The 26,038-nt window shown below is 40.9% G+C and overlaps 1 protein-coding gene across 3 annotated transcripts in view; it reads right to left on the bottom strand.

Moving 5' to 3' along the window:
• Positions 1 to 26,038, bottom strand: part of vezt (vezatin, adherens junctions transmembrane protein) — a 108,976-nt gene that overhangs the window by 44,840 nt on the left and 38,098 nt on the right. Inside the window, exons 3-6 of one of the 3 annotated variants that reach the window (XM_072562385.1) lie at positions 9,993 to 10,076; positions 5,890 to 6,095; positions 1,868 to 2,152; positions 780 to 925 (exon numbers count right to left, since the gene is read on the bottom strand). In XM_072562385.1, coding sequence (XP_072418486.1) covers positions 780 to 925; positions 1,868 to 2,152; positions 5,890 to 6,095; positions 9,993 to 10,076 — 721 coding nt within the window. The remainder of the gene's footprint in view (positions 1 to 779; positions 926 to 1,867; positions 2,153 to 5,889; positions 6,096 to 9,992; positions 10,077 to 26,038) is intronic. The other 2 variants (XM_072562387.1, XM_072562386.1) reach the window with 2 other exon arrangements.

The following is a 26,038-nucleotide window of genomic DNA, read 5'->3' as shown; positions in this document are numbered from 1 at the left end:
AGAGAGGGTCCTCCTTTTACCCCATCATCATTAAGGTAACTGGGATGGTCAGTAAATGTGGAATCTACATCCCCAATAGACAATAATTGAAAAATACATTGCATGCAATGAATCCGATTGATCAAGATACTACATTGTCACTGTAATTCCCTCCCTAATAGCATTACCTAATAGGTCCACAAAGGTGGACTGCAGCAGCTCAAGAAGGAGGCTCACCATCACCTTCTCAAGGGCAGCCTAGAGATGGGCAATAAATGTTTGCCAGTCAGCAATGCCCACACCCAAAAAAATGAAGAAATAATATCGAAGATACAGATGTAGTCAGTTTTCTCAGGGTTAGATTATAAAGGAGAGGATGACCGAAATTAAACTTGCATTTTCCAAAACATGGATGGTCAAGGGTGATTTGATAAAGGCATTTTGGATTTGAAGATAAATAATAGATTAATTGAGAATTATATTGGTTGGGAATCTAGCACAAAGGGATTAAAAATTAAAAATGAGGATCAGGCGATTCAAAAGAGCAGTTACAAAACATTTCTTCCCCCAAAAAACAATAACTGCTATTAAGAATCTTAAGTCTGAGATTGATAGATTTTTCCTAGATGATTGTATAACCAGACATGGAGCCAAGGCAGATGGATGCAGTTAAGGCACAGTTCAAACTCAAGGGGCTAATGACACAATCTTGTAACTGTGCTTTAAATTTATCAACCCAAATTGGAAACAGAGTTACTTGGTGACTTAGTTGTGAGGACATTCATAACAAAAAGGATATGACTTCAGCATCTGGCAGGTAGCCACTCGAGAAGCTCGATAGGCGGATCTCACTGATCTGTACACTGCCCTCCGAAGGCCAATTAGCTGCTGACCTTGCTGTTGCCTGGAGTTCCCCAGCTTACTGGCAGGACATGTAGCAGTCACTCTGGAAAACAAACAGTTAGCTCTAAATATTGCACAGTTCTCTCTGCAAAGCTGGTTATGATTAAAATTCTGCTTGGAATCATTTCATGAGTATACGATGAATCAATGATTGCAGGAAAACAAAACGCATCAAACTCCATATGTAATTCATCATAGAAACTCATTATCAAAGTTTTTGAAAAATTTTGAATACATAAGGATTAGGGTTTGTAGCTTTGCATGCGCATTTGCATCGTATGATTTAAACCTGGAAGTACTGAAAAATGAGATTTAATTCTAAACATAGCTAAGATTATCAAATCAGTGAGGGTACATGAAAAAAGTAAATGTTTTCGTTGTTATTCAAGCTAGGCAAAACATGAAGTCAAATATTACATAAAATGGTGAGGAAAGATGCCTTAATCATTTTAGTATAATGCTTCAAATAAAGTGTTCCCTTTTTTCTATTGATTTAATCATACAATTTCATAGTGATACTTCACACAATTTCCCCAAGTTTGTAGGCTGTCTCACTCAGTTATGCAAAGACATTGGATTGCTCGAGAATGATGTAGTAAACCAGCTACTACAGGATACTACTTCAGCTTGTGGCAAGAACCCACCCAAGATGCTTCACTTGCAATATTCAGAGATCTGTGTCTGTGTAATGTTTTATCTTAATCATTGCTGCCATTGTAATCTTCTTTTCCTCTTGGCATTTCTCCAGACCTCTCAATATATGCAGGCTTATTAATCAGTAAAAAAATCTTTTATGTAGCGATATTTTTCTATACCTACTTGCTGTGTATACCTTTGCTGCCCCATAATTACAACATTTTGAACTAACAAAATTTCATCACTTTCAATAGTTTGAGGAACTTCAACAGACCAAAATGTTAAATAAAATAACTTTAGCTGCAGTCGGTAATGAAATAAAAAGCAATGTTTGTATAAAATGACTCACAACGTGAATCCTCTTGAAATGACTTCTGTCTCTTGAATTTGTCGAATTGATTTTCTGACAAGACTGGTGAAAGTGTGGCTATTCATCACTATATCTTCCAGACTGCTGTTGCATTTTCTCATGGATCGCTGGAGCTTGGCTGTTCTCCATAAACTGAAGCTTCTGAAAACCATATAAAGACTGAGACCACACAGACCCATTCCTACAGGGCCCCAAGGGAAAGTATCACAGTGGTTTGAGGTCACAACTAAGGCACTAGCAAGGATAGCCAATGCTGAAATATCCCTAATACGCAAGAAGAGACACAAATTTAGTACTCTGGAAGTTTCCTCAAATATTTCTGGAAAATAGAACAATAAAATTGAACAGAGTAGTAGTAAATTCACAGGAATATTAATTTAGAGCCCCAGACTAATGCTCTGGGGACACAGACTTGAGTCCTACCAAGGCAGATGGTGGGACATGAATTCAATAAAATAAAGCTGGGATAAAAAACTGGTCTAAATAGAACCCATGCAACAACTGTTGATTATCATTAAAACCCACCTGGATATCTAATGACCTTTCGGAAAGGAAATCTGCCGTGCTTCCTTTGACTGGCCAATACATGACTCCAGACCTACAGCAATATGATTGACTCTAAATGCCCTCTTGGACGATTAGGGCTCAGTAATAAATGATGCCCATGTCCCATGAATGAATTTTGTGGTTCAAGAGGGCAGATCACTATCACCTTCTGAACAGCAGTTTGGGCTGGGCAATAAGTATTGGCCTAGCTTGCAATAGCCACATCCCATGAACAAATACGAATAAAATAAATATTCTAAAACAATTACCAAAGTTTGACCAACACTAGTAACGTGCCTGCATTTTCACTACTAGAAGACTGGATTACTTTTCTCCCCCATCGTGTTTCTCTTCACAACCTCTCCTGAAGATATTGATCTCTCTTTGGGATGTTAGTCCCTTAATGATAATCTGTCCACTGGTCGTTGAACTTGTATCAAGGATCAAATGGTTTTAACAGCATCAAGTGGAAAGATTAGATTAACTTTTTCCAGGCATTAGAACATAAGCACATCTTTACACAAATGACTATGGAATCTATTTAGGAAGGGATTAAATACTTGAAAAAGAAAAGCTACAGCAAAAGAGTAGGGGACTTGGTGTTACAATAAATGGCTCTTGTGAAGCTAGCACCAGCATGGATACAATTGTCTTTTTCTGTGCTGAAATTCTGTTCTCTGATTCCAGCAAGGTATGACGTGCAAGAGATTGATATTTTGCAATGGAGAGGTTTTGAATAGGTTTAGAAATTGATCATCAGCTTATTCTCATGGACCTACTAACAAATTGTATAACCTCACGGGTTGATTTTTTGCACACAGTTATGACATTTGACATGAAGTGTGCTATTAATTGAAGCTGCTTGGCTTATTGTTTACTAATAACATATTTTAAATATTCAATCATCGAAGTCAAAACCCTCTGGAGCAAGTTACTGTTTTGACAAAACTAAGTTTACAAATTTACAATCTTCTATTTTCAAGACTTATACCACACATCCTAACCACCCCATTTCATACATGCAACAGTATGCATTCTGGTCAATAGACAATATTTAGAAAAAGAAGGGCACACAGACTAATAAAGTTTCCACTTCAGAACAAAGGGGCTTAATACAGAATAAACAAAGATCAAATAAAGAATTTAGGTGGACATTCTTCACAAAAATTAGTTGCAATATGGAATTCACTGCCAAATGGAGTTGATGTTGGTGCATTTATGGGAAGTTTTGTTGCAGTCATGATGGACTGAGAATAGAGAAGACACAGGGTCAGGGTAAGACAAGGTAATTGGAGGATACTTGGATGTAGCAATAAACATCAGCAGAAGGTCATTGGACTGAATGGTCTATTTCTGTCATGTAGAAATTGTGTAGCACTGGGGAATTAACTTACTTCATGGCCTAGAATGAAGCCATGCAGGCCAGTTGATCCAAAGTTCAATTTCTGTCCTATAGCAAATTAGCTGATCAGATACTGGCCTTAAATATCCCTAAATAACAAAGGGAGAAAAAAAAATCAGACCAGTTTACTAGTTCTGACAGCTATTGACTGGAAACTGCAAATGTGAGGACATGGGGTAAGAACAGGGTCAGGTTTAGTTGCTGTATTTTCGAAGCTTGCATAATCTCCCAAATATAACCATCTAAGTTTGAAAATAAAGAATGGCCATTAGGTTGAAGCATAGAGAGTTCATAGAGTCATAGAGATGTACAACATGGAAACAGACTCTTCAGTCCAACCCATCCAGGCCGACCAGATATCCCAACCAGTTGCTGAGTAATAGAACTTTATTCCACAAGAGTCGACGCAATCAGAATGGCAGAAAAAGGGTTTTGACTTCGATGATTGAATATTTAAAATATGTTATTAGTAAACAATAAGCCAAGCAGCTTCAATTAATAGCACACTTCATGTCAAATGTCATAACTGTGTGCAAAAAATCAACCCGTGAGGTTATACAATTTGTTAGTAGGTCCATGAGAATAAGCTGATGATCAATTTCTAAACCTATTCAAAACCTCTCCATTGCAAAATATCAATCTCTTGCACGTCATACCTTGCTGGAATCAGAGAACAGAATTTCAGCACAGAAAAAGACAATTGTATCCATGCTGGTGCTAGCTTCACAAGAGCCATTTATTGTAACACCAACAGAAATATAAATAGAAATTCAAAATGGTACATCTCAAGTCTGATATAAAACAGAAACAACAGTTTCTTCCCAGTCTGTGATAGTGGAACACCATTTAGAGCTGGCCTGGGAGGGAGAGACTATTCAGAAAAGGGTGAAAGGGAAACAAACACCATTCAGATTTGCAGGGTGCCACAGTACCTCATGGTGATCCCCAATGGGTGCCTGGCTATGGCTGCAGGGATGCCTGTCTGGGCATTAAGATGGGAAACTGATTTGCAGAGGAAAGTTTAGTAAACTGAAAGATAAACCCGGAATTATTGCAGGCCTGGAGAGGGGATACAGGTAGAGTCAAACAGAGCAGGATAAAATGCAAGGTGAGTGAATCTACTAATAAACAGCACCACAGGAACTTTCACATGAATCACTGAAACAGTTGATCATCACATCAGGTTAATATTTGATCTAAAAGAATGGAAGGAGAATTAAATCACCCATAACTCTCAGTCTAAGTGGTGGTTCAGCTTCGTAGGCTCTGAAAGTTTGAGAAAATCTGCTGGCATTTAAACATTTATTTTCAATCTAAACAGTTACTGACTAAAATGATATAGTTTTCTCTTCAACAGGCATGCCCACAAACAGTACTGTGGCATTAATGAAAAAACAAATATTTAAAACTAGAAGGGAATACAAGATAAGGACCACCTCAATATGGCATTATATCTTGCATAAACAGGAAAAACCCCGAGGAAGACCTGAGCAAATGAGCTTACACAATTTAGCTGCTAGATGGATCAAATGTGACAGCTCCCACAAATTGAGCCATGCCGGGACACCCATAGATCTTTCTATAGCCGACAACACCAGCAATGCTTGGAAGCAAAGACCGAATTCAGCGTGTCTTGATGAAATTGAGATGGCAATAGCCTATAAATCCGGCAGGGGCTTATTTCTGCAGAGAGTGACTAACAGCTTAGGGATGGTACTCCCTCTGACTTAGGGTCCCATAGACTTAAGGAGTGATGAACACCAACAGAGGGCAGTTGTTCCAAATGGCCTGTTTCTGTTATGTAGTTTCTTTGTAACACAGCCTTGGAAACAGTCCATCATAAGGTGAAAAATCAGGAGGAAAAGGAGCTGGAAATTAACCCAAAAGCTCCAAATGGCTGAATGTGTGATACTTTAATTAAGGTCTATCCCAAAAAGGACATGCTGCTTGTCATTGTGAAAGCTGTTCCTCTATAGATAACTGATACTGAAATTGTTTTATTTGAAACAAAAGACTATTAGAAAGTGTAAGAAAAGTATTATAGGAAACATACCAAATATTAGGAGTTCTCCATAACCACTTGGACGGGAGATAGCCATTTTCGTGTTGTTGGGCTTGTGTTGATTGCAGGATACTGGGGTCAAGTAGGTCAATCAGCTCCACATCCTCCTGCAGAAGCACTTCCTGTTTCAGGATGGTGCACAGAGTGCACAGTCGAAATCCAATATCCTTGTTAAGAGGTGAGGAAATAATGGGCGACTATTTTTGTAAATTACATACTGGATGTGAAACACATAGAAACAGTATGTTTGCAGGTAGTTTTAAGAAAAGCAACGTCCATTTTAAATAGATGTTTATTCAGTAAACAATAATTTGTTGTCATTAGTCATTTCTATGGAAGTAACACTGCAAACTATCTTAATAGCAGGCTCACTGACTTCTGGAAGAGAAATGTATAGAAGATAAAGTACATCTCATGAGTATAAAGAAGTACTTAAGGGTTCAATTAAGATCATAAACAAGGAGTAGAACTAAAAGACTTTTAAAATGTAATTTAAATTTCAATATTGGGAACACACTGAAAACTATCCTCTCTCTTGCACACCATCACTCCTGACATTACCACATACTACATTTATATAATGGCTTTAACACAGAAAAGCTAACATTTTGTTCAAAAGCAATATTGAACCACATGAAACTATTTTGTTGGCCATTTGCAGACAGATGCTGGAACGGTGGGTATAGGACAAGATGCATCTTTTGAAATTCAGTTCAAACCCAAGTAGGACATAGACGTTACACAATATCAGTTTCAAAGTGAGTGTCTAGCATGGATCACAGAATCAGAACTTAAAGCAAGAAGCTTTTGACAAGAACCAAGCAATCAATTTGGTCTTGGCAAAGTTCAGTTGGAGTAAGTTCTACATTATCTATGATTTATCATTACATAAGATGATGAAAGAACATTAGTAGTAATTTGATTGATTATACTGGCAAGGGGTTGAGCAGAGTTTCTAGCATACAAAAGAAAGCTGATTTAGTACCTAGAAATAATGTTTTAGAGCATGCCATACGAGCAGGACACTCAAGTAGAAAAACCAATAAAGGTATCTTACAAAAGACACTGCTAATTTTCTTGAGGCTTCCACATCTTTCAGAATTAAAAATGATAACGAATTTGACGTTTATATTCGGAGATTCTCTTGGGACACAGTTGCGCTGCCCATTTTAGTAAACATCTAAGTTCAGGTATGTGTGTGGACTGTTGAATATTCAAGGACAGAACTGCATAACACAGGTGTGGCACAAGATGTTGAGATAGAAACTGGATACACTCTGAGAAGAAAGTGCTTCCTCAATCTTTTCAATCATCATTTGAGAAGCACCTTTTTGAGATTAGACAAGTACAATTTACTGAACTCTGTTTTACAGCAAGCAAACTCACTGAAACTGTTCTGGTTCAGACTTCCAAATTTGCTCAGCTGCTTTCCCTTCACTAACCCAGGCTTCCTTCCCACAAGTCTAGCTGGCTGACTGCCATATGTGTTCTTATGAAGTGAGTTTTCATAGGAAGTGGAAGGGCAAGGCTCTGGTTCCTTGCTTGTTCAGGGATTAACCAGGAGCCTCTCAATTACACAGACTACCACCCTCTTTGCGTATGAGAATGTAATTCTCAGTACACACCTCATGTAACTCTGAAATTAAGACAGCTATTAAAAGTCTAATTATTTCAAGAGGGAAACACAGATGAGGAGGGGTGATTAACCTTGGTGGGAAATGACTGCAATTGACCTTCTGCCCTTTGCACCCACAATTCGATTTACTTTCCATAAAGATCAACGTAAAGTGAAATGAAGTAGTGCATAAAATGGGTGGTCGACCTGGATTTATCAGTTTCACTCTGAGCAGACTAGGGCAGAATGGTTTCTGACTGCAGCAGTTTATTTTACTGTGGAATCAGTTCAGTCAGAGCTCTAGCTGTCTTATCTATGAAAGTGTGAAATTTAAAACATTTTGAACAGAACTTCAAGAAGCAAACTGATCAAATGCATTTGGTAGGGTCAGGGGTTACAAAAATATTAATTTAAAATATTTGTTTACTTACTACTATGTAGCAGATGAGCTGATTTGATCTTTCAAGACAAGCAAATAGTCCTGTACTGGTTTTCTAAAGTTAGCAGTTTGCAATGAAGGGAGATGCAAAATTCAGACTTATAACCTCTGGACTCAACATCGAGTTCAACAAATTCAGACCATGTACTCGGTCCTTCATCTTGTTATCCTTACCTAACTCCCTTCCCATGCCCAGTGTTTTGTTTTCAGTAAGAGCTGACTGATGCTCTGCTATTGACACCTACCTAGACCCATCTCTGTTCCGTGGAATAATTAACATTCCCTTTACTTTTTGTAGAATCCCTACAGTGTGGAAACAGGCCATTTGGCGCTACAAGTCCAACCCATTCCCCTACCGCATTACTCCATATTTTACGCATAACTAATGCACCTAACCTACACCTCCCTGAACACTATGGGCAATGTTCGTGCGAAGATTTGTAGCTCGGGTGCTCGTTGTTGTGGTTCTGTTCGCCGAGCTGGGAATTTCTGGTGCAGACGTTTCGTCCCCTGTCTAGGTGACATCCTCAGTGCTTGGGAGCCTCCTGTGAAGCGCTTCTGTGATCTTTCCTCCGGCATTTGTAGTGGTTTGAATCTGCCGCTTCCGGTTGTCAGTTCCAGCTGTCCGCTGCAGTGGTCTGTATATAGCGTCCAGGTCAATGTGCCTATATACCGACCACTGCAGCGGACAGCTGGAACTGACAACCGGAAGCGGCAGATTCAAACCACTACAAATGCCGGAGGAAAGATCACAGAAGCGCTTCACAGGAGGCTCCCAAGCACTGAGGATGTCACCTAGACAGGGGACGAAACGTCTGCACCAGAAATTCCCAGCTCGGCGAACAGAACCACAACAACTATGGGCAATTTAGCATGGCCAATTTCCCCAACCTGCATATCTTTGGATTGTGGGAGGAAATCCACACAGACACAGAGAATGTGCAAACTTCATACAGACTGTCTCCCGAGGCTGGAATTGAACCCGGGTCCCTGGCACTGTAAGGCAGCAGTGCTATCCACTGAGCCACCACGCCACCCATTCAATACTGTGATCTCAAACCTCTTTTCGTCCCTAACCTTCCCTGACCCTTCTTTCTGTTTCACTTGCGCCTCTCCACCTTTTTTCTACATGATAAAACCCATCACTTTTCCACCTCTCTTCAGTTTCAAGAGGAGCAATATTGGACTCAAAACATTAACATGCTTTCTCTCTCTACAGATGCTGCCAGACTTGCTGACTTTCTCGAGTCTTTCTGTTTTTATTTCAGATTTCTAGAATCCATGTTTTGCTTGTGCAATATCTGTATGTTATGTCCAGTTCACACAAAAAGGTTGATTTCCAATAATTAAATCAATTTAAGTTTTTCAGTTTTAAGGCATTTAACATTCATCACAGACTTACCTTATATCAAACATGATTGGGGATGTAACAGATATTCCTCTGGCATAAACTATACAGTCTCACAAACGCTTCTCCAATCTTTTCACAGGTGGACTGAGAAACACTTTGGCAAGATCAGGCCAGGTACAATTCATTGAACCGCTTGGTCTTATAGGAAGTCGGCTCAAATGCTTTTGTGGCTTTGAGTTATAAAGCTCTTGAATGCATCAGCAAAAGTAATTTTCTGACAAATAGGCTTGGTTGATCTCTCCGTCTTGCCCTACCTCTCCTTCACTTATGTTGTCATTGTACTGCCCTATATGTATAAATTGGTAATCAATTTAGAAATATGTGTTTGACAGTGGAAAGAAAACCTGCTACTTAAGTAGCATCTCTGGGTATATATAAAGCAAAAAATAAGGAAATAAGGTTAGGTGAATTTGTCAAGCTAAATTACCCGTAGTGTTAGGTGAAGGGGTAAATGTAGGGGAATGGGTCTGGGTGGGTTATGCTTCGGCGGGTTGGTGTGGACTTGTTGGGCCGAAGGGCCTGTTTCCACACTGTTAGTAATCTAATCTAGTAATCTAATCTAAAAAAATTACATTTCAGGATGGAAAAACCCGCAAATGAAGTTGTAGGTTTGTTATATGGAAACTTACCAATGATTCTAAATCAATTATTTTCGTTCCAGTGAATGGATTCCATTTGTGAAGAACATTAACACACTTCTGTAAAAGGCTTTCCTGCATTATGATAGAAAACAGCACTTAAGGCATTGATCACAATTCCAGACAGATAACATAAATCAGCTGCACTAATGAAGTTAAATAATTTTTGTTCATTCGGCTGCAAATTACAAGACAATTTTTTTTAACAAGAAACTTTTCTTTGCCATTTTGGCATCTCTCACTCACTTTTAATGCATCATATCTTGTTTAATTCTGTGCAATAACCTTTCCCTCATCATTATATCAAGTGGCCCCTGTTTCTGGGCTTGCAAACGAGATGCTGAGTATTGTAATTTTCTTTAACTTTATTCCATTATTCTCTCAGTTGCTTCTATTTGATTTATAAAATTGCCTGGAGATATCTGTAAACCTTTAAGAGACACAAACACAGCTTTCAAATCAAATGTGTAATTCATGTTTCAATCTTCATGTTCGTGTTTCACCAACAATGAGTACAATAAAACCCCATGAAGAATTTCAATGGAGCCATATAATGCAAATTTAATGCAGAGCTACCTAGTGCATTACAGTACCCTGTATTTAAAGCACATGCTCAAACGCTCAGTCCCCATCCATCCCACTCTGCTTGTCTTTACTTATGTTGTGATATTGTTTCAATACCTCAAATTTCCTCTTTGAATTTCTAAATCTCCCTTCACCTACAACCCTCTCAGTCTTCCCCGCTTCGATTAGGTTAGATTAGTCCCTACAGTATGGAAACAGGCCCTTCGGCCCAACAAGTCCTTACTGACCCTCGGAGAGTAACCCACCCAGACCCTATACTGGGAGGAAACCAGAGGACCTGGAGGAAACCAATGCAGACACGGGGAGCATATGCAAACTCCACACAGGCAGTCACCCAACGTGGGAATTGAACCTGGGTCCCAAGTGCTGTGAGGCAGCAGTGCTAACCAATGAGCCACCGTGCTGCCCTGGTTAGCTTAAAGACCTGTCTGCAGATCTAGTTATACGATGTCCAGGATATTGGGGATCCCAACCTGGTTTCAGTTAAAAAGTTTTTAGGTGACCTCGAGTTTATAGAAGGGGTTTATCCCAATGACATTCAGATTTCATGGATGGCAGGAGAGGCCTGCACCTGAAGTGCGGTCCAACCAGTTTGTCTTTGCAGGCTACTAGTCAGTGAATGGGGATGGGGAGGGGTTTTAGCTTTCCAGATCCCTGGCGCCAAAGGCATCCCTTGATACAGCTTTCTGTCTCAGTCTTCGTCCTTCTTCACACCCTTTTTCCAGGTTGTTTCTACCTATTTATTCCATCTATGCCCCTTTGAACTTTGTATGCCTCAAACAGATCACCTCCTTATCAGCTTTCTCTGCTCTAAGGAAAACAATCCCAGCATGGTGGCTTAGTAGTTAGCACTGCTGCCTCACAGCACCAGGGTCCCAGGTTCGATTCCAACCTCGGGCAACTGTCTGTGTGGAGTTTGCACATTCCCCCCCGTGTCTGCATGGGTTTCCTCCGGGTGCTCCGGTTTCCTCCCACAGTCCAAAGATGTGCAGGTCAGGTGAACTGGCCATGGTAAATTGCCCATAGTGTTAGGTGCATTAGTCAGAGGGAAATGGGTCTGGGTGAGTTACTCTTCGGAGGGTCAGTGTGGACTGGTTGGGCCGAAGGACCTGTTTCCACACTGTTGGTAATCTAATCTATTAAGCTTGTCTTCATAGTGGGACGGCAACAACCTAGTGAATCTCTTCTGCACCACCTCCAGTACAACCATAGCCTTCCTGTAGTGTGGCAAGTAGAACCTCACACAATACTCCAGATATGGCAATAACGTTACAAACAGTTCCAGCATAACTTTCTCTTGTATTTAGTGCTTTGACTACTAAAAACAAATATTGCATATGCCTTTCTAATCACCTTATGTACCTGTCCTGCTTCCATCAAGGATCCATGGACATGCACACTAAGATTCTTCAGATCCTTTGTACTTCTGAGAGTCCCACCAAATCTCAGGAGCAGGATTGAACCCCCAACTCACTGATTAGGACAAGAAAGGGTTTCCTATCGAAAGTAGGAGATCAGCCAAGTTCTGTTACAATAATCAAGACTAGAGGTGACAAAGAAATGAATGAGGGCTTCAGCAGTAAATAAGCTGAGGCAGGGATACAGTCAGGTGACATAATAGAGGTGAAGACATGCATTCTAAATTATGGCATCCAAGTGTGGCTAGAAGCTTATCTCGGGATTAGAATGATGCCAAGGTTGTGAACCATTCAGTTCAGTCTAAGAGAGTTACCACAGAGAGGGGTTATATTCACAGAGAGGTATGCAGTTGGCAGCTGGAGAACAGAGTTTGTAGTAGGGACCTAAGTTAATTGTTGGGTCTTCACAATATTTAAAGTGGAGGACATTTTGCTCAACCTGTGCTGGTCAGGTAGAGTTGCATATCGTCAGTAGGGATGCAAAATCTAACATTTTTCTGGAGGATATTGCCAAGTTCAAGTTGGTAGGGAGTAAGGGTTGCTCCTCACCATAACCTCAATTTGAGACTGACAGGAAAAAGTCATGGGTAACAGGAACAGGTCAGCACCTTGGGGATGAAATGGTTGTATTGCGGAGGTTAAGGCACCTCCCTGAACAGCCACCTCTCCACATCTAAAGCACAAGCTTCTCTCCACTCCACAAGATCAGTCAAACCCCCCCACACCCCCAATCATAAGTGTTCCCTCCGCTATTGCACCCTCCATCAACACTGCCGTCCCACTCTTCACAGACACTCAGGCTTCACAATCAGTCATGCTACTTTAACTTTTGTCCCTATACAGACACTTTTTGTGCCATCCAATTTAATATGATTGGCCGTCTTGAATATATGACTCTTTGTTTATTAATACAAACTTTTTCTTTAACGTTGCGACCAAGGTTTAACATTATTTCTTCATTTTTTTACTTTATACTAAGGGGAACTGTAGTGATGAACTTTTTAACTTATTTGTTTATTTTTCTATTTTGTACCTAGATACCTTTATGAGGTAAAAACAATGACTGCAGATGCTGGAAACCAGATTCTGGATTAGTGGTGCTGGAAGAGCACAGCAGTTCAGGCAGCATCCAAGTAGCTTCGAAATCGACGTTTCGGGCAAAAGCCCTTCATCAGGAATAAAGGCATCGGGAATAGCGACATTGTTCACTTTCAACTATACTTCTGTTGTAGAAAGTGAGGATTGCAGATGCTGGGGATCAGAGTTGAAAATGTGGCGCACGAAAAGTACAGCAGGTTAGGCAGCATCTAAGGAGCGGGTGAATTGACATTTCGGCACAAGCCCTTTATCAGGAAATAATGATCCTGATTGAAATGTCGATTCTCCTGTTCCTTGGATACTGCTTGATCTGCTGTGCTTTTCCAGCACCACACTCTTAGCTATACTCCTGTAATCCAGTACAACAGAGCACGTGGCAATAAAATCTAAACCTAAAGTTTGTACTCACAAGGTTACTTCCAATTCACTTTAATTTTTTGAGTTAATTTCTTCTCTAGAGCCTTGTCAAATGCCTTATGGAAGTCCATTCAGGCAACATTGATATCAAATTCTTTACCCACTGTATTAGTGTACTTTTCTAAACATTGACCGCAACAATCAAAAATGACCCACCCTTCAGCAATTGATATAGACCTTGTTGGTTCACTTTGGTCTAATCCAAGTCTTCAGTTATTCTGTCACCATTAACAGATTCAAGTATATTCTCTACAATTAATGTTAACTACATGACCGATAATTACCTGGATTTTCAGTCTCTCATTTCTTAAATAACGGAATTACATTTTCAAATTTCTAATTCAAAGACAATTGCTAAATCTGATTTATTTTGGAAGATGATGAATACAACTGTATCATTATGACCTATTTCTTAAAAAATCTGTGAAGGAAAACATCAGATTCCAGAGATGCATCTATTGCAAGTCCCATTAGTTTTACTTTAATTTTTTCCTCACATTAAATCCAGACTTCTCCCCACCTTTGATTTATTTTTGATTTTCTCATCCCACTGGTATTTTCTGCTCTTCTTGCACCTCTTGTGCAAATCTGTCATTTTCTCATTATCCATTGTAGTCTGGTTTCTTCAAATCTTTCTTCTATACATTTACCAAATCTCTTAATATTATGTTTGATAACCCTTGCAAATACATACTGCTTTGTTTGCACTTCATCCTTTTGTTTTTACACTTTTTCAGCATTTAAAATCTCTTCCTTTAGCTTGATTTTGGCTCTTACCTTATTTGTTGATCATAGTTCCTTCATGGCGCAAGTGAAGTACTTAACTTTTAAGGACATATACTAGAGTTGTACTGCATTAATTACTTCTTTCAATATCTGCCAGTGTTTGATGGGTGCAGCAAATAAAAAGAAAATCAGAGGAAAGGACTGTAAGCACAGAAGGAGGCCCATTCAATTAAATTCCTTAACTCTCTACTTTGTATTAGAGATCGTAGGATATTCCTCTATAGATGTTGGGTCTTCAGCATTGTTCAGAAGCTCCTAAACCATATCTAAGATGTGCCTTGATCAAGAAGTAGCCACTTTCTTGACGTTCCAAGAACTGAGAATCCCTCTCTCCAATTACAGCCCCATTCCATTGTTTAGAGGAGATTGATAGCAACCATCCCTCTATTCACTAAAATTCATTTCAGTGTATTGCTAAAAACCTGTCAAACTTTGACTCCCTCCAAAATCAGACCCAGTGGCTTTAACAATATCAATTAAATATTCCTGCAAATATCCTAAAGCTTATCAAACAATAACTGCCTACCTTTGAGCTAAAAGGCCTGGGTTCAAGTCCCAACTGCTTCAGAGGTGCGTCACATCTGAACAGATTGATTAAAAATATCTATAAAACAATTTTAAGACACCAGTAAATGCCTCACTTAAATCTTCTTGGCGTCACCAATCAAACATCAATTTACCTCTGAATCTGGCAATAATTGGGTCTTTGACTACAAAGTTCAACCTTCAACCTATCAAAAACTACAGAAGTTGTTTAATACCTCCCATTATTTTAATTCACTGAATTATTTCATTCTGTTGATAATTTGCGGGCGGGAGGGGGCTGTAGGAAGTGGTGGAGAGAATAAAGTACTGCAGATAACCAAGAACACTGAACAATATTTCTGTTTAACTTCCAGGTGGAGTGCACACCATGTGTCTTATACAAATCTTGCTGATTGAGCTCTAGCTTGTTTGATTACATTTTTCGGTCAAGTCGTACGGTTACTTTTCAGTCAGTCATTCATTATTACTGGAATGTCTCCAAACATTTGATGGGGAAATAGTGTGGTGATGGTAATGTCACTGGCAGGTAAGCCATAGGCTCAGACCAAAGCTGTGCAATACATGTTCAAATTGTATCATGTCAGTTAATGGAATTTATATCAATTACTGAATCAGAACTATCAGTTAATGAATCAGAACTAGAACGTTATCTAGATTATCATTGCATTTGCCATCTGGCCTACATGTGACCCCAGTTCCATAGTAATATAGTTGACTCCTTTGAAATGGCCTACAAAGCTACATAATTCAAGAGGAATTAGGGATGGGCAATAAATGCCACGACACTGTCATCTTATGACACAATAAGGAAAAAAATCTTGTATTTTTGTGACCAGAATAAATACATCAAATGTGTGGTGCTGGAAAAGCACAGCCAGTCTGGCAGCATGCAAGGAACAGGAGAATCAACATCGATTTTCCTACTCCTCAGATGCTGCCTGACCTGCTGTGCTTTTCCAGCACCACACTCTTGACTCTGATCTCTTCACTTTCTCCAGAGGAAATATGTGCCAGACTGCCATTTTAATAAATAATACTCATTTTCTAAATTGGTTATTGAGTTTTTGTAAATAGTTCTTCTAAATCAACAAGTTTTGATGTACTGTTTGTAATATTCTAATCATTCACAATATATGGCCTCTATCACAGGAAATATTATCTACATGTCATCCGCTGACAGAGGAGACCACAAAAATCCATATAATGATCTTCCTTGATGAAAGTAAGCCTCACCTGTAATGTTTTGGTGATATTAAAATAGATAACTTTCACAGTACTGTGTTATTTCTCTTTTTTTAATGGGGAGTTTTTTTGTCGCATCGTTTGCAGCACCAATCAGAATTAAAGGCATGTGTCATTACAGCATATAAAATTCCAAAGGTGACTGTTCCACATTCCTATATTGACAATAATTTTTTCTTCTGTTATCACAATACACAGTTCAAAGTCTATTTTGTGTAAAGTGCATAAGATGTAGAAGTACGCCATTCAGACCATTAGTCTGCTTCACTATTAAATGAGATCATGGCTGATCTAATTACTCTCAACTCCACTTTCGTGCCTTTGCCAATGCCCCTAGATTCTATTCAATTGAAAATCTTTCTGTCTCTATCTTGGATATACTAAGTGGCACAGTCTCCACAGCCCTCTGCAGTAAAGAACTGCACAGATTCATTACCCTCAAAAAGGAGAAATTCCTCCTTGTTTCTGTTTTAAAAGAACAATCCCTTTTTCTGAGACATGCCCTCTGTCCTTGACTGTCTTAAAAGGGGAAAAATCTTTCTGCTCTACCCAGTCAAGTTCCTGAGAATCTTGTATGCTTTAATCTTCACCTCTCATTTCTTAAAACTTCAAGTACAGGCTCAACCGAGACAATCTCTGCTCTTACGAAACTCCCTGTAATACGGGGATCAACTTTAAGAACCTTTCTTGAACTGCCTACAATGCCAGTATATCTTTCACTATTGTAGGAAAACAGAACTGTTCACAGTATTCCAGGTATTGTCTGATTACTGTCCAGTATAGTTTTAACAAAACATACCTATTTGTAGAATCTATTCCTTTGAAATAAAGCCTAACATTTTATTTGCCTTACATATCACCTGCTGAAATTGTATCCTAGCTTTGAGATTTGTACACAACAACCTTTCAAATTTCTTTATGTTGCAGTTTTCTGCAGTCCTTCTCCATTTAAATAATATTCAGCTCTTCTATTCTTCCTGCAAAAATGCATAACCTAGTATTTTCCCATATTATATTCCATCTGCCAAATTTTCCCACTCACTTAATCTATGTTTGTCTGCAGATTATTGGTGTATTCCACCATTTGACTTCCACTTGTTTTTGTGCCAGCTGCAAAGTAGGACATAGTTACATTCACTACTCTCAATCAAGTCATTACTATATATTGTAAACAATTGTGGCCCCAGCATTGATCCATTGGCACTCCACTAATTATAGGTTGTCATCCTGAAAATGTACCCTCTTATCCCAGTTCTATTTTCCATAAGCCAGCCAATCCTTTATTTATACGAATATGCCATCTCCAATACCATGGGCCCTTACCTACTAAATAGCCTTATGTGTGGTACCATATCAAATGCCCTTTGGAAATCCAAATATATTTCATTTACTGGTTCCCCTTTATCTTTCTTACTTGCTACCTCAAAGATTCTAAAGAATTTGTCAGGCATGTAGCCTTGCTAATACTGTTCAATTATGATTTGGCGTCGCTCCGAAAATTAGTGTGCTTCCCATTAAACCTGTTGGGACTATAACCTGGTGTTGTGTGATTTTAATACTGTTCAATTAGGTTATATGTATTTCTAAATGCTCTGGTATAACATCCTGTATAATAGACTTTAATGTGGAACAGTGGTAATGTCCTTGCCTCTGGGCCAGAAGACCTGGGTTCAACTATCACCTGACACAAAGATGCATCATAATATGTCTGAAGAGTTTGCTTAAAAAAATTCTATAACTTTATATTTACCTATGGCAACAGGCCTAAATAGTCTATTGTTATCCTTTCTTTGTATACCTGCCTTTTTGAATAACAGTACGATATCAGGGGTTTTCTACTCCTGAGATTTTTCCAGGATCTAAGGATTCTTCCAAGATTACTAATAGTGATCCACTACCCCTGTAGCTAGTTCCATTTAATATCCTAGGATGCAACCCATCAGGTCCAGATGACATACTGCCCTTTAGCTACATTAGTTTACATAGCAAATTTTCTCTCATGATAGTTACAGTTTTCTTTCCTCATCCACCAACCCCTCCCCCAGAAAACACACAGATCAGGATTTATGTAGCAGCTTCAGAAACCACACAGACGAGGAGTTATATCAGGAGATTCAGAAATCACACAAACGTAGTGTTATATCAGCACTTCAGAAATCACACTGGTAAGGAGATATATATCAGATGAAGAGTCACACAGCAAATTCAGAAATCTCACAAATGAGTTATGAAGCAAATTCAATGATTCTACAGATGAGGGCTATGCAGAATATTCAGAAATCAACTATGAGAAGTTATGCAGCAGATTCAGAAATCATAAAGAAGGAATTACACAGAAGATTTTGAAATCTCTCAGCTGAGGAGTGTACAGCACATTCAGACAAAGCAGAGTTGAGGTGTAATGCAGCAGATTCAGAAATTGCAGTTGAAGTATTATGCAGAAGAGGCATTTTTTTAATAGATTAGATTTCCTACCTTGTGGAAACAGGCCCTTCGGTACAACCAGTCCACACCAACTCTCTGAACAGTAACCCACCCAGACCCATTTCGCTCTGACTAATACACCGAACACTATGGGAAATTTAGCATGGCCAATTCACCTGACCCGCACATCTTTGGACTGTGGGAGGAAACCGGAGCACCCGGAGGAAATCCATGCAGACACAGGGAGCATGTGCAAACACCACACAGTCGCCAGAGTCTGAAATTGAACCCGGGACCTTGGCGCTGTGAGGCAACAGTGCTAACCACTGAGCCGCTGTTGCCACATCTAGTCATTTTTATCTTCTTCAATCCATAGGACCATAAGATGCAGGAATAGAAATAGGCCATTCAACGAGATTGTGATTGATCTGATAATCCTCAATTGTACTTCCTTGCTTTTTCCCTGTAATGCTGGATTCCCTGACTAATCAAAAGTCGCTCGACCTTGATTATACTTAGTAACACAGCCCTGTGCGGCAAATAATTCCACAGAAACTAACATAGAATATGGACCAAACAGTGCAAACTTGGCAACATGTGTGGACAGAGAAACCATCAATGCCTCGAGTCCGGAATGACTCACCCTCAGAATTTGACTGCTCCTCCCTCCATAGATGCTGTCACTCTAGCTGAGTTTCTCCAGCATTTTACGCATTTGTTTCAGATTTCCAGCACCCACAGTATTTTGCCTTTATGAAAGAATTCCACAGATTCAATACAGTCTCAGAAGAAATTCCACCTCTTCTCCATCTAAAATAAGCGACTGCTTTTTATGAGATTAAGTCCTCAGGTTCTAAAAACTCTCACACAAGGAAAAACAACTTCTGTGCATGTACCCTATCATAGAATTTCATATATTTCAATAAGATTGCCTTTCATTCTTCTAATTCCAATGAGTACAAAACTAATCTACTCAAATTGTCTTCATAAGAGTCCTTTTTTGTTTGTTGCTTATTGACTTGTAGGATGTGAGATCACTGGCTGGGTAAGTATTTACTACTCGTCCCTCCCTACCCTTGAGTAGATAGTGGTGAGCTGCATTCTTGAAATGCTACAGGTCATGTGCTGTAGGTAGACCACAAAACCGTTGAGGAGGGAATTCCAGGATTTTGACCCAGTGATACTGACGAAATCGCGATATACTTTCAAGTTAGGCTGCTGAGTGGCCTGGATGGGTTCTTGCATGTGGTGGTGTTCCCAGTTATTTGTTGCCCTTGTCATTCTAGATGGAAGTGAATTTCAGCAGTGCACCCTGCTACAACTGAGCGTTGGTGGTGGAAGGAGTGAATGTTTGTGGACGTAGTGCCAATCAAGTGAGTTGCTTTGCCCTGGAAGGTGTCAAGCTTCTTCGGTGTTGTTGGATCTACACTCCTTCAGGTAGGTGGGGGGGTATTTCATTACATTTCTAGCCTGTGGATGGTGGACAGATTTTGGGCAGTCAGGTGAGTTACTTGCTGCAGTATTCTCCAGCCTCTGACCTGCTCTTTGTATTTATTTGGTGAGTCCAGTTCAGATTCTTGTTAATGGTAACCCTCAGGATGCTGATAGTAATGGTAATGCCATTGAATATCAGTGGGTGGTGGTTAGATTATCTCTTATTGGAAATAGTCATTGCCTAGTTTTTGTGCGGTGCGATTGTCACTTTCAGCACAAGCCTGGATATTGTCCAGCTGGTGTTGCATTTGAAAATGGATATTTTCAGAATCTGGTTATAAATCTAGTAACCCTTCTGTGGACTACTTCTAATGCCAGTACATCTTTCCTTAAAAAGGGGCCCAAAACTGTTCATAGTATTCTAGCTGAGTGTGTTGTATAGTTTTAGCAAATCTTCCCTAATATACATATTCCCTTTGAAACAAAGGACAATGTTCTTTTTGCCTTCTCCATTACCAGACGTTGGACGCAAGCTTTTCTTGATTCATACACAAGAACACCCAAATCCCTCTGTACTGCAGCTTTCTGCAGTCTTTCCCTATTTAAATAATATTCAGCTCCTCTAATCTTCCTGGCAAACAGCTTAACCTTACATGTTCTCAGCACTATACTCCTTCTATCAAGTAGTTTGCCCACTCGCTTAACTTGTCTAGATCGCTCTATATTACCTTCACCACTTGCCTTTTCACCCATTTTTGCATTGTCTGCAAACTTGATTTTACTAAAGTCAGTAATAATATTGTAAATAATTGTGGGCCCAGCAATGATTCCTGTAGCACACCATCGCTACAGGTTGCCATCCTGAATCATAGAATTCCTATGGTGTGGAAACAGGCCTTTCAGCCCATCGAGTCCACACCAACCCTCTGAACAGCATTCCATTTAGACCCACAATCCCTACCCTATCCCCATAACCCTGCATTCTCCCAGGCTAATCCATCCAGCCACCACATCTTTGGACTGTGGAGGAAACCAGACCACCTGGAGAAAATCCACATAAACATGGGGAGAACATGCAAGCTCCACCCAAGAGTGGAATCGAACCTGGGTCCTTGGCGCTGTGAGGCATCAATGCTAACCACTGAGGCCTGAAAGTGCCCCCTATATTCTAACTCTGTCTTCTATTAGTTAAACAATCCCCTATCCATGAGGTAAAAACAATGACTGCAGATGCTGGAAAGCAAATACTGGATTAGTGGTGCTGGAAGAGCACAGCAGTTCAGGCAGCATCCAACGAGCAGCGAAATCGACGTTTCGGGCAAAAGCCCTTCATCAGGAATAAAAGCAGTGAGCCTGAAGCATGGAAAGATAAGCTAGAGAAGGGTGGGGGTGGGGAGAGAGTAGCACAGAGTACAATGGGTGAGTGGGGGAGGAGATGAAGGTGATAGGTTAAGGAGGAGAGGGTGGAGTGGATAGGTGGAAAAGGAGATAGGCAGGTCGGACAAGTCCGGACAAGGAGACAGTGCTGAGCTGGAAGTTTGAAACTAGGATGAGGTGGGGGAAGGGGAAATGAGGAAGCTGTTGAAGTCCACATTGATGCCCTGGGGTTGAAGTGTTCCGAGGCGGAAGATGAGGTGTTCTTCCTCCATGCGTCTGGTGGTGAGGGAGCGGCGGCGAAGGAGGCCCAGGACCTCCATGTCCTCGGCAGAGTGGGAGGGGGAGTTGAAATGTTGGGCCACGGGGCGGTTTGGTTGATTGGTGCGGGTGTCTCGGAGATGTTCCCTAAAGCGCTCTGATAGGAGGCATCCAGTCTCCCCAATGTAGAGGAGACCACATCGGGAGCAACGGATACAATAAATGATATTAGTGGATGTGCAGGTAAAACTTTGATGGATGTGGAAGGCTCCGTTACGGCCTTGGATAGAGGTGAGGGAGGAGGTGTGGGCACAGGTTTTACAGTTCCTGCGGTGGCAGGGGAAAGTGCCAGAATGGGAGGGTGGGTTGTAGGGGGGTGTGGACCTGACCAGGTAGTCACGGAGGGAACGGTCTTTGCGGAAGGCAGAAAGGGGTGGGGAGGGAAATATATCCCTGGTGGTGGGGTCTTTTTGGAGGTGGCGGAAATGTCGGCAGATGATTTGGTTTATGTGAAGGTTGGTAGGGTGGAAGGTGAGCACCAGGGGCGTTCTGTCCTTGTTACGGATGGAGGGGTGGGGTTTGAGGGCAGAGGTGCGGAATGTGGACGAGATGCGTTGGAGGGCAGCTTTAACCATGTGGGAAGGGAAATTGTGGTCTCTAAAGAAGGAGGTCATCTGGTGTGTTCTATGGTGGAACTGGTCCTCCTGGGAGCAGATACGGCGGAGGCGGAGAAATTGGGAATACGGGATGGCATTTTTGCAAGAGATAGGGTGGGAAGAGGTGTAATCCAGGTAGCTGTGGGAGTCGGTGGGTTTGTAAAAAATGTCAGTGTCAAGTCGGTCGTCACTAATGGAGATGGAGAGGTCCAGGAAGGGGAGGTGTCAGAGATGGTCCAGGTAAATTTAAGGTCAGGGTGGAATGTGTTGGTGAAGTTGATGAATTGCTCAACCTCCTCGCGGGAGCACGAGGTGGCGCCAATGCAGTCATCAATGTAGCGGAGGAAGAGGTGGGGAGTGGTGCCGGTGTAATTACAGAAGATCAACTGTTCTACATAGCCAACGAAGAGACAGGCATAGCTGGGGCCCATACGTGTGCCCATGGCTATGCCTTTGGTCTGGAGGAAGTGGGAGGACTCAAAGGTGAAATTGTTAAGGGTGAGGCTCAGTTCAGCCAAATGAATGAGAGTGTCAGTGGAAGGGTACTGTTGGGGATGTCTGGAGAGGAAAAAACGGAGGGGTTGGAGGCCCTGGTCATGGCGGATGGAGGTGTAGAGGGATTGGATATCCATGGTGAAGATGAGGCGTTGGGGGCCGGGGAAACGGAAGTCTTGGAGGAGGTGGAGGGCGTGGGTGGTGTCTCGAACGTATGTGGGGAGTTTCTGGACTAGGGGGGATAGGACAGTGTCGAGGTTGGTAGAGATGAGTTCAGTGAGGCAGGAGCATGCTGAGACAATGGGTCGGCCAGGGTGGTCAGGCTTGTGGATCTTGGGAAGGAGGTAGAACCGGGCAGTGCGGGGTTCCTGGACTATGAGGTTGGAAGCTGTGGGTGGGAGATCTCCTGAGGTGATGAGGTTCTGTATGGTCTGGGAGATGATGGTTTGGTGATGGTGGGGGTGGGGTCATGGTCGAGGGGGCAGTAGGAAGAGGTGTCCTCGAGTGGACGTTTGGCTTCAGCGGTGTAGAGGTCAGTGCGCCAGACTACCACTGCGTCCCCTTTATCCGCTGGCTTAATGGTGAGGTTGGGATTGGAGCAGAGGGATTGGAGGGCTGCGCGTTGTGAGGGTGAGAGGTTGGAGTGGGGGAGGGGGGTCGACAGGTTGAGGCGGTTTATGTCCCGGCGGCAGTTGGAAATGAAGAGGTCGAGGGCAGGTAATTGGCCAGCGCGGGGTGTCCAGGTGGATGCAGTGTGTTGGAGGTGGGTGAAGGGGTCCTCGGAAGGTGGGCGGGAATCCCCTATCCATGTTAATGCAGTAACTCCAACACTGTGGTCTCTTATTTCATTAAGTAGTTGAAAGTGTGGAACATTAACAAACACAAATTCAAATATTTTTGTCCCACTATGACTCTATGACACGATCTGTCCTGCTTGTCTTAAAGAATCCTGGTAAATTTGCCAGACTTGACTTCCTGTTCATGAAGGCATTTGAATTCTGCTTTGTCACATTATGTATTTTTAAGTGCTCTGCTATCACACCCCTTGTAACAGATTCTTCTATTTTGCCAATAACAGATGTCATGCTAACTGGCAAATGGTTACCTTTTTTGTGTCATCCCCTTTTTAAATAAAGTTGTTATAGTGGCATTTCCCTGTCCTCTGGGACTTTTCCAGAGTGTAAAGATTCTCAGAAGATCTACCAATGCAACCACTACCTCCACGGGCACTTCCTTCAATATCCTGGCTTATATCCCATCAGGTCCAAGGTCTTTAGCACCATGACCTTCTCTAGCATTTCTTTTTCCTCCAGTAACAGCTACTGTATTTATGTCCTCCCTCCCTATAGCCTTTTGATTATTTAGTAATTTTGGAATGTTGGAATATAATTCGGAAGTTTGGAACAATTTTGAAAACAAAATTTTCAGCTTAATATTTTGATTTTATTTAAATATAAAAATTACCAATTAATAAAACCCTGAAGTATCTGAAATCAAAAACAGCATAAAATTCTGAATAAGTTCATATCATTAAATAATTCCTTGAACAATAAAATTTGATCAAGTGCACATTGTTATTGCCCATTTATTGCCCATCAGAAGATGGTGAGTTGCCTTCTTTAACTACTGCAGTAGTGACATAGACACATCCATAATAAAGATAGGAAGCAATTCCAGGATTTTGATACAGCAACTCTCCAAAGAGTTTACCACTAAAAGTGAGCATTTCTGGGAAAGTACAAAATGGTGATACTCATAGGCCATGTGGCCCATCAAGTTTGTTCCATCATTCAATCATGGCTAATAGTGGTTTTCAACCTCATTTTCCCGCTTTCTCCACATAACCTTTGATCCCCTTGGCAACAAAGAACTTCTCTATCTTGGTCTTAAATATACTCAATGACCTGGCCTCCACAGCTTTCTGTGCCAATTAATTTCACAGTTTCACTACTCTCTGACTAAAATTGTTTCGCCTTATCTATGTTCTGAAAGGTCTTCTCTTTACTCTAAGGCTGTTTTCTCGGGTCCTCGACTCTCCTGCCAATGGAAACATCTTCCCAATGTCCATTATGTCCAAGCTGTTCAGTATTCTGAAAGTTTCAATCAGATCCCTCATCATCCTTCTAAACTCCGAGTATAGTCCCAGAGTGCTCAAATGTTCCTCGTATGTTAAGCCTTTCATTCCTGGGATTAAGATATTTAAGAAGGATGAGCTGAGATAAGCCCATTGGTGTTTTCTGACTCTATCTACTTCTGAAATGAAATCAATTTGTGCATGCACTTCTGTCACACATTGTTTCCAGTATTATACAACATAAACAACTCAACTACTTGGTTTGATAGGGGGCAATAAAATAAATCAAAAGCTGTTGTGATTTTAAATATATGAAAGTTTTATCTCTCATTTTCAATTCCAATCAATGAGACTGCTATCTCAAACAATCATGCTGCTCCTTTGCAATAAGGGATTGTTACTGTGTATTTAATGTTAACGTTCAATTAACAATTTTCAGTTGTCCAAGGAAGATTGACAAATACATTAGAAACAAATCAAAGAATGCATTGTAGTGTGTAAAAGAAGGGAGAAAAACACTATCAGAGGAGTTGAACCCTAGATGAGACTCTCAAATATTGAATCACTGGATGACAAATGCAAATGCATCAGGGCACGTTGCTGATCAGCTGCATGTGCACAGAGCGACTGGCTGGTGGGGAGAAATATGTATGATGCTACATCCCCACGATATCAACTTCAATTGGCTAGGAAAATATCATCATAGAGAGATTGAGATCTGCAGCACTAAAAAAAGGCTCTTCGGCTTTTGAGTCTGTGGCAGTCAAAACAACCACCTAACTATTCTAATCTCATTTTCTAGGATTTGGCCTATAGTCTTCTATGCCTTGACATTACAAGTACATGCATAAATAGCTGTTAAATGTTGAGGGTTTCTGTCTACCACCCAGATTCCCATCACCCTCTGAATGAAAAAGGTTTTCTTCACATCCTCTCTAAGTCTCCTGCCACTTACCTTAAATCTATGCCGCATGCTCATAGTTCCTTCCTGTCTACTCCATCTACACCCCTCAATTTTGAACCCCTCAGTCATGGCCTCCCTCAGCCCCAAGGAAAGCAACCTCAGTCGATCCAACCTCTCTTCATAACTAAGATTTTCCAGCCCAGCAACATCCTGGTAAATCTCATTTGCAGCCTTTCCACTGCAACCACATCCCTCCTATAATGTGGATTCTAGAACTGCACACAACATTCTAGCTTTTTATACAGTTCCAGTATAACCTTCCT

Source organism: Chiloscyllium punctatum, chromosome 44 (genome assembly GCF_047496795.1).
Source record: "Chiloscyllium punctatum isolate Juve2018m chromosome 44, sChiPun1.3, whole genome shotgun sequence".
NCBI classification, from domain to species: domain Eukaryota; kingdom Metazoa; phylum Chordata; class Chondrichthyes; order Orectolobiformes; family Hemiscylliidae; genus Chiloscyllium; species Chiloscyllium punctatum.
The sequence above is the reverse complement of the archived record's forward strand: the minus strand, read 5'-3'. Positions and strand labels throughout refer to the sequence as shown.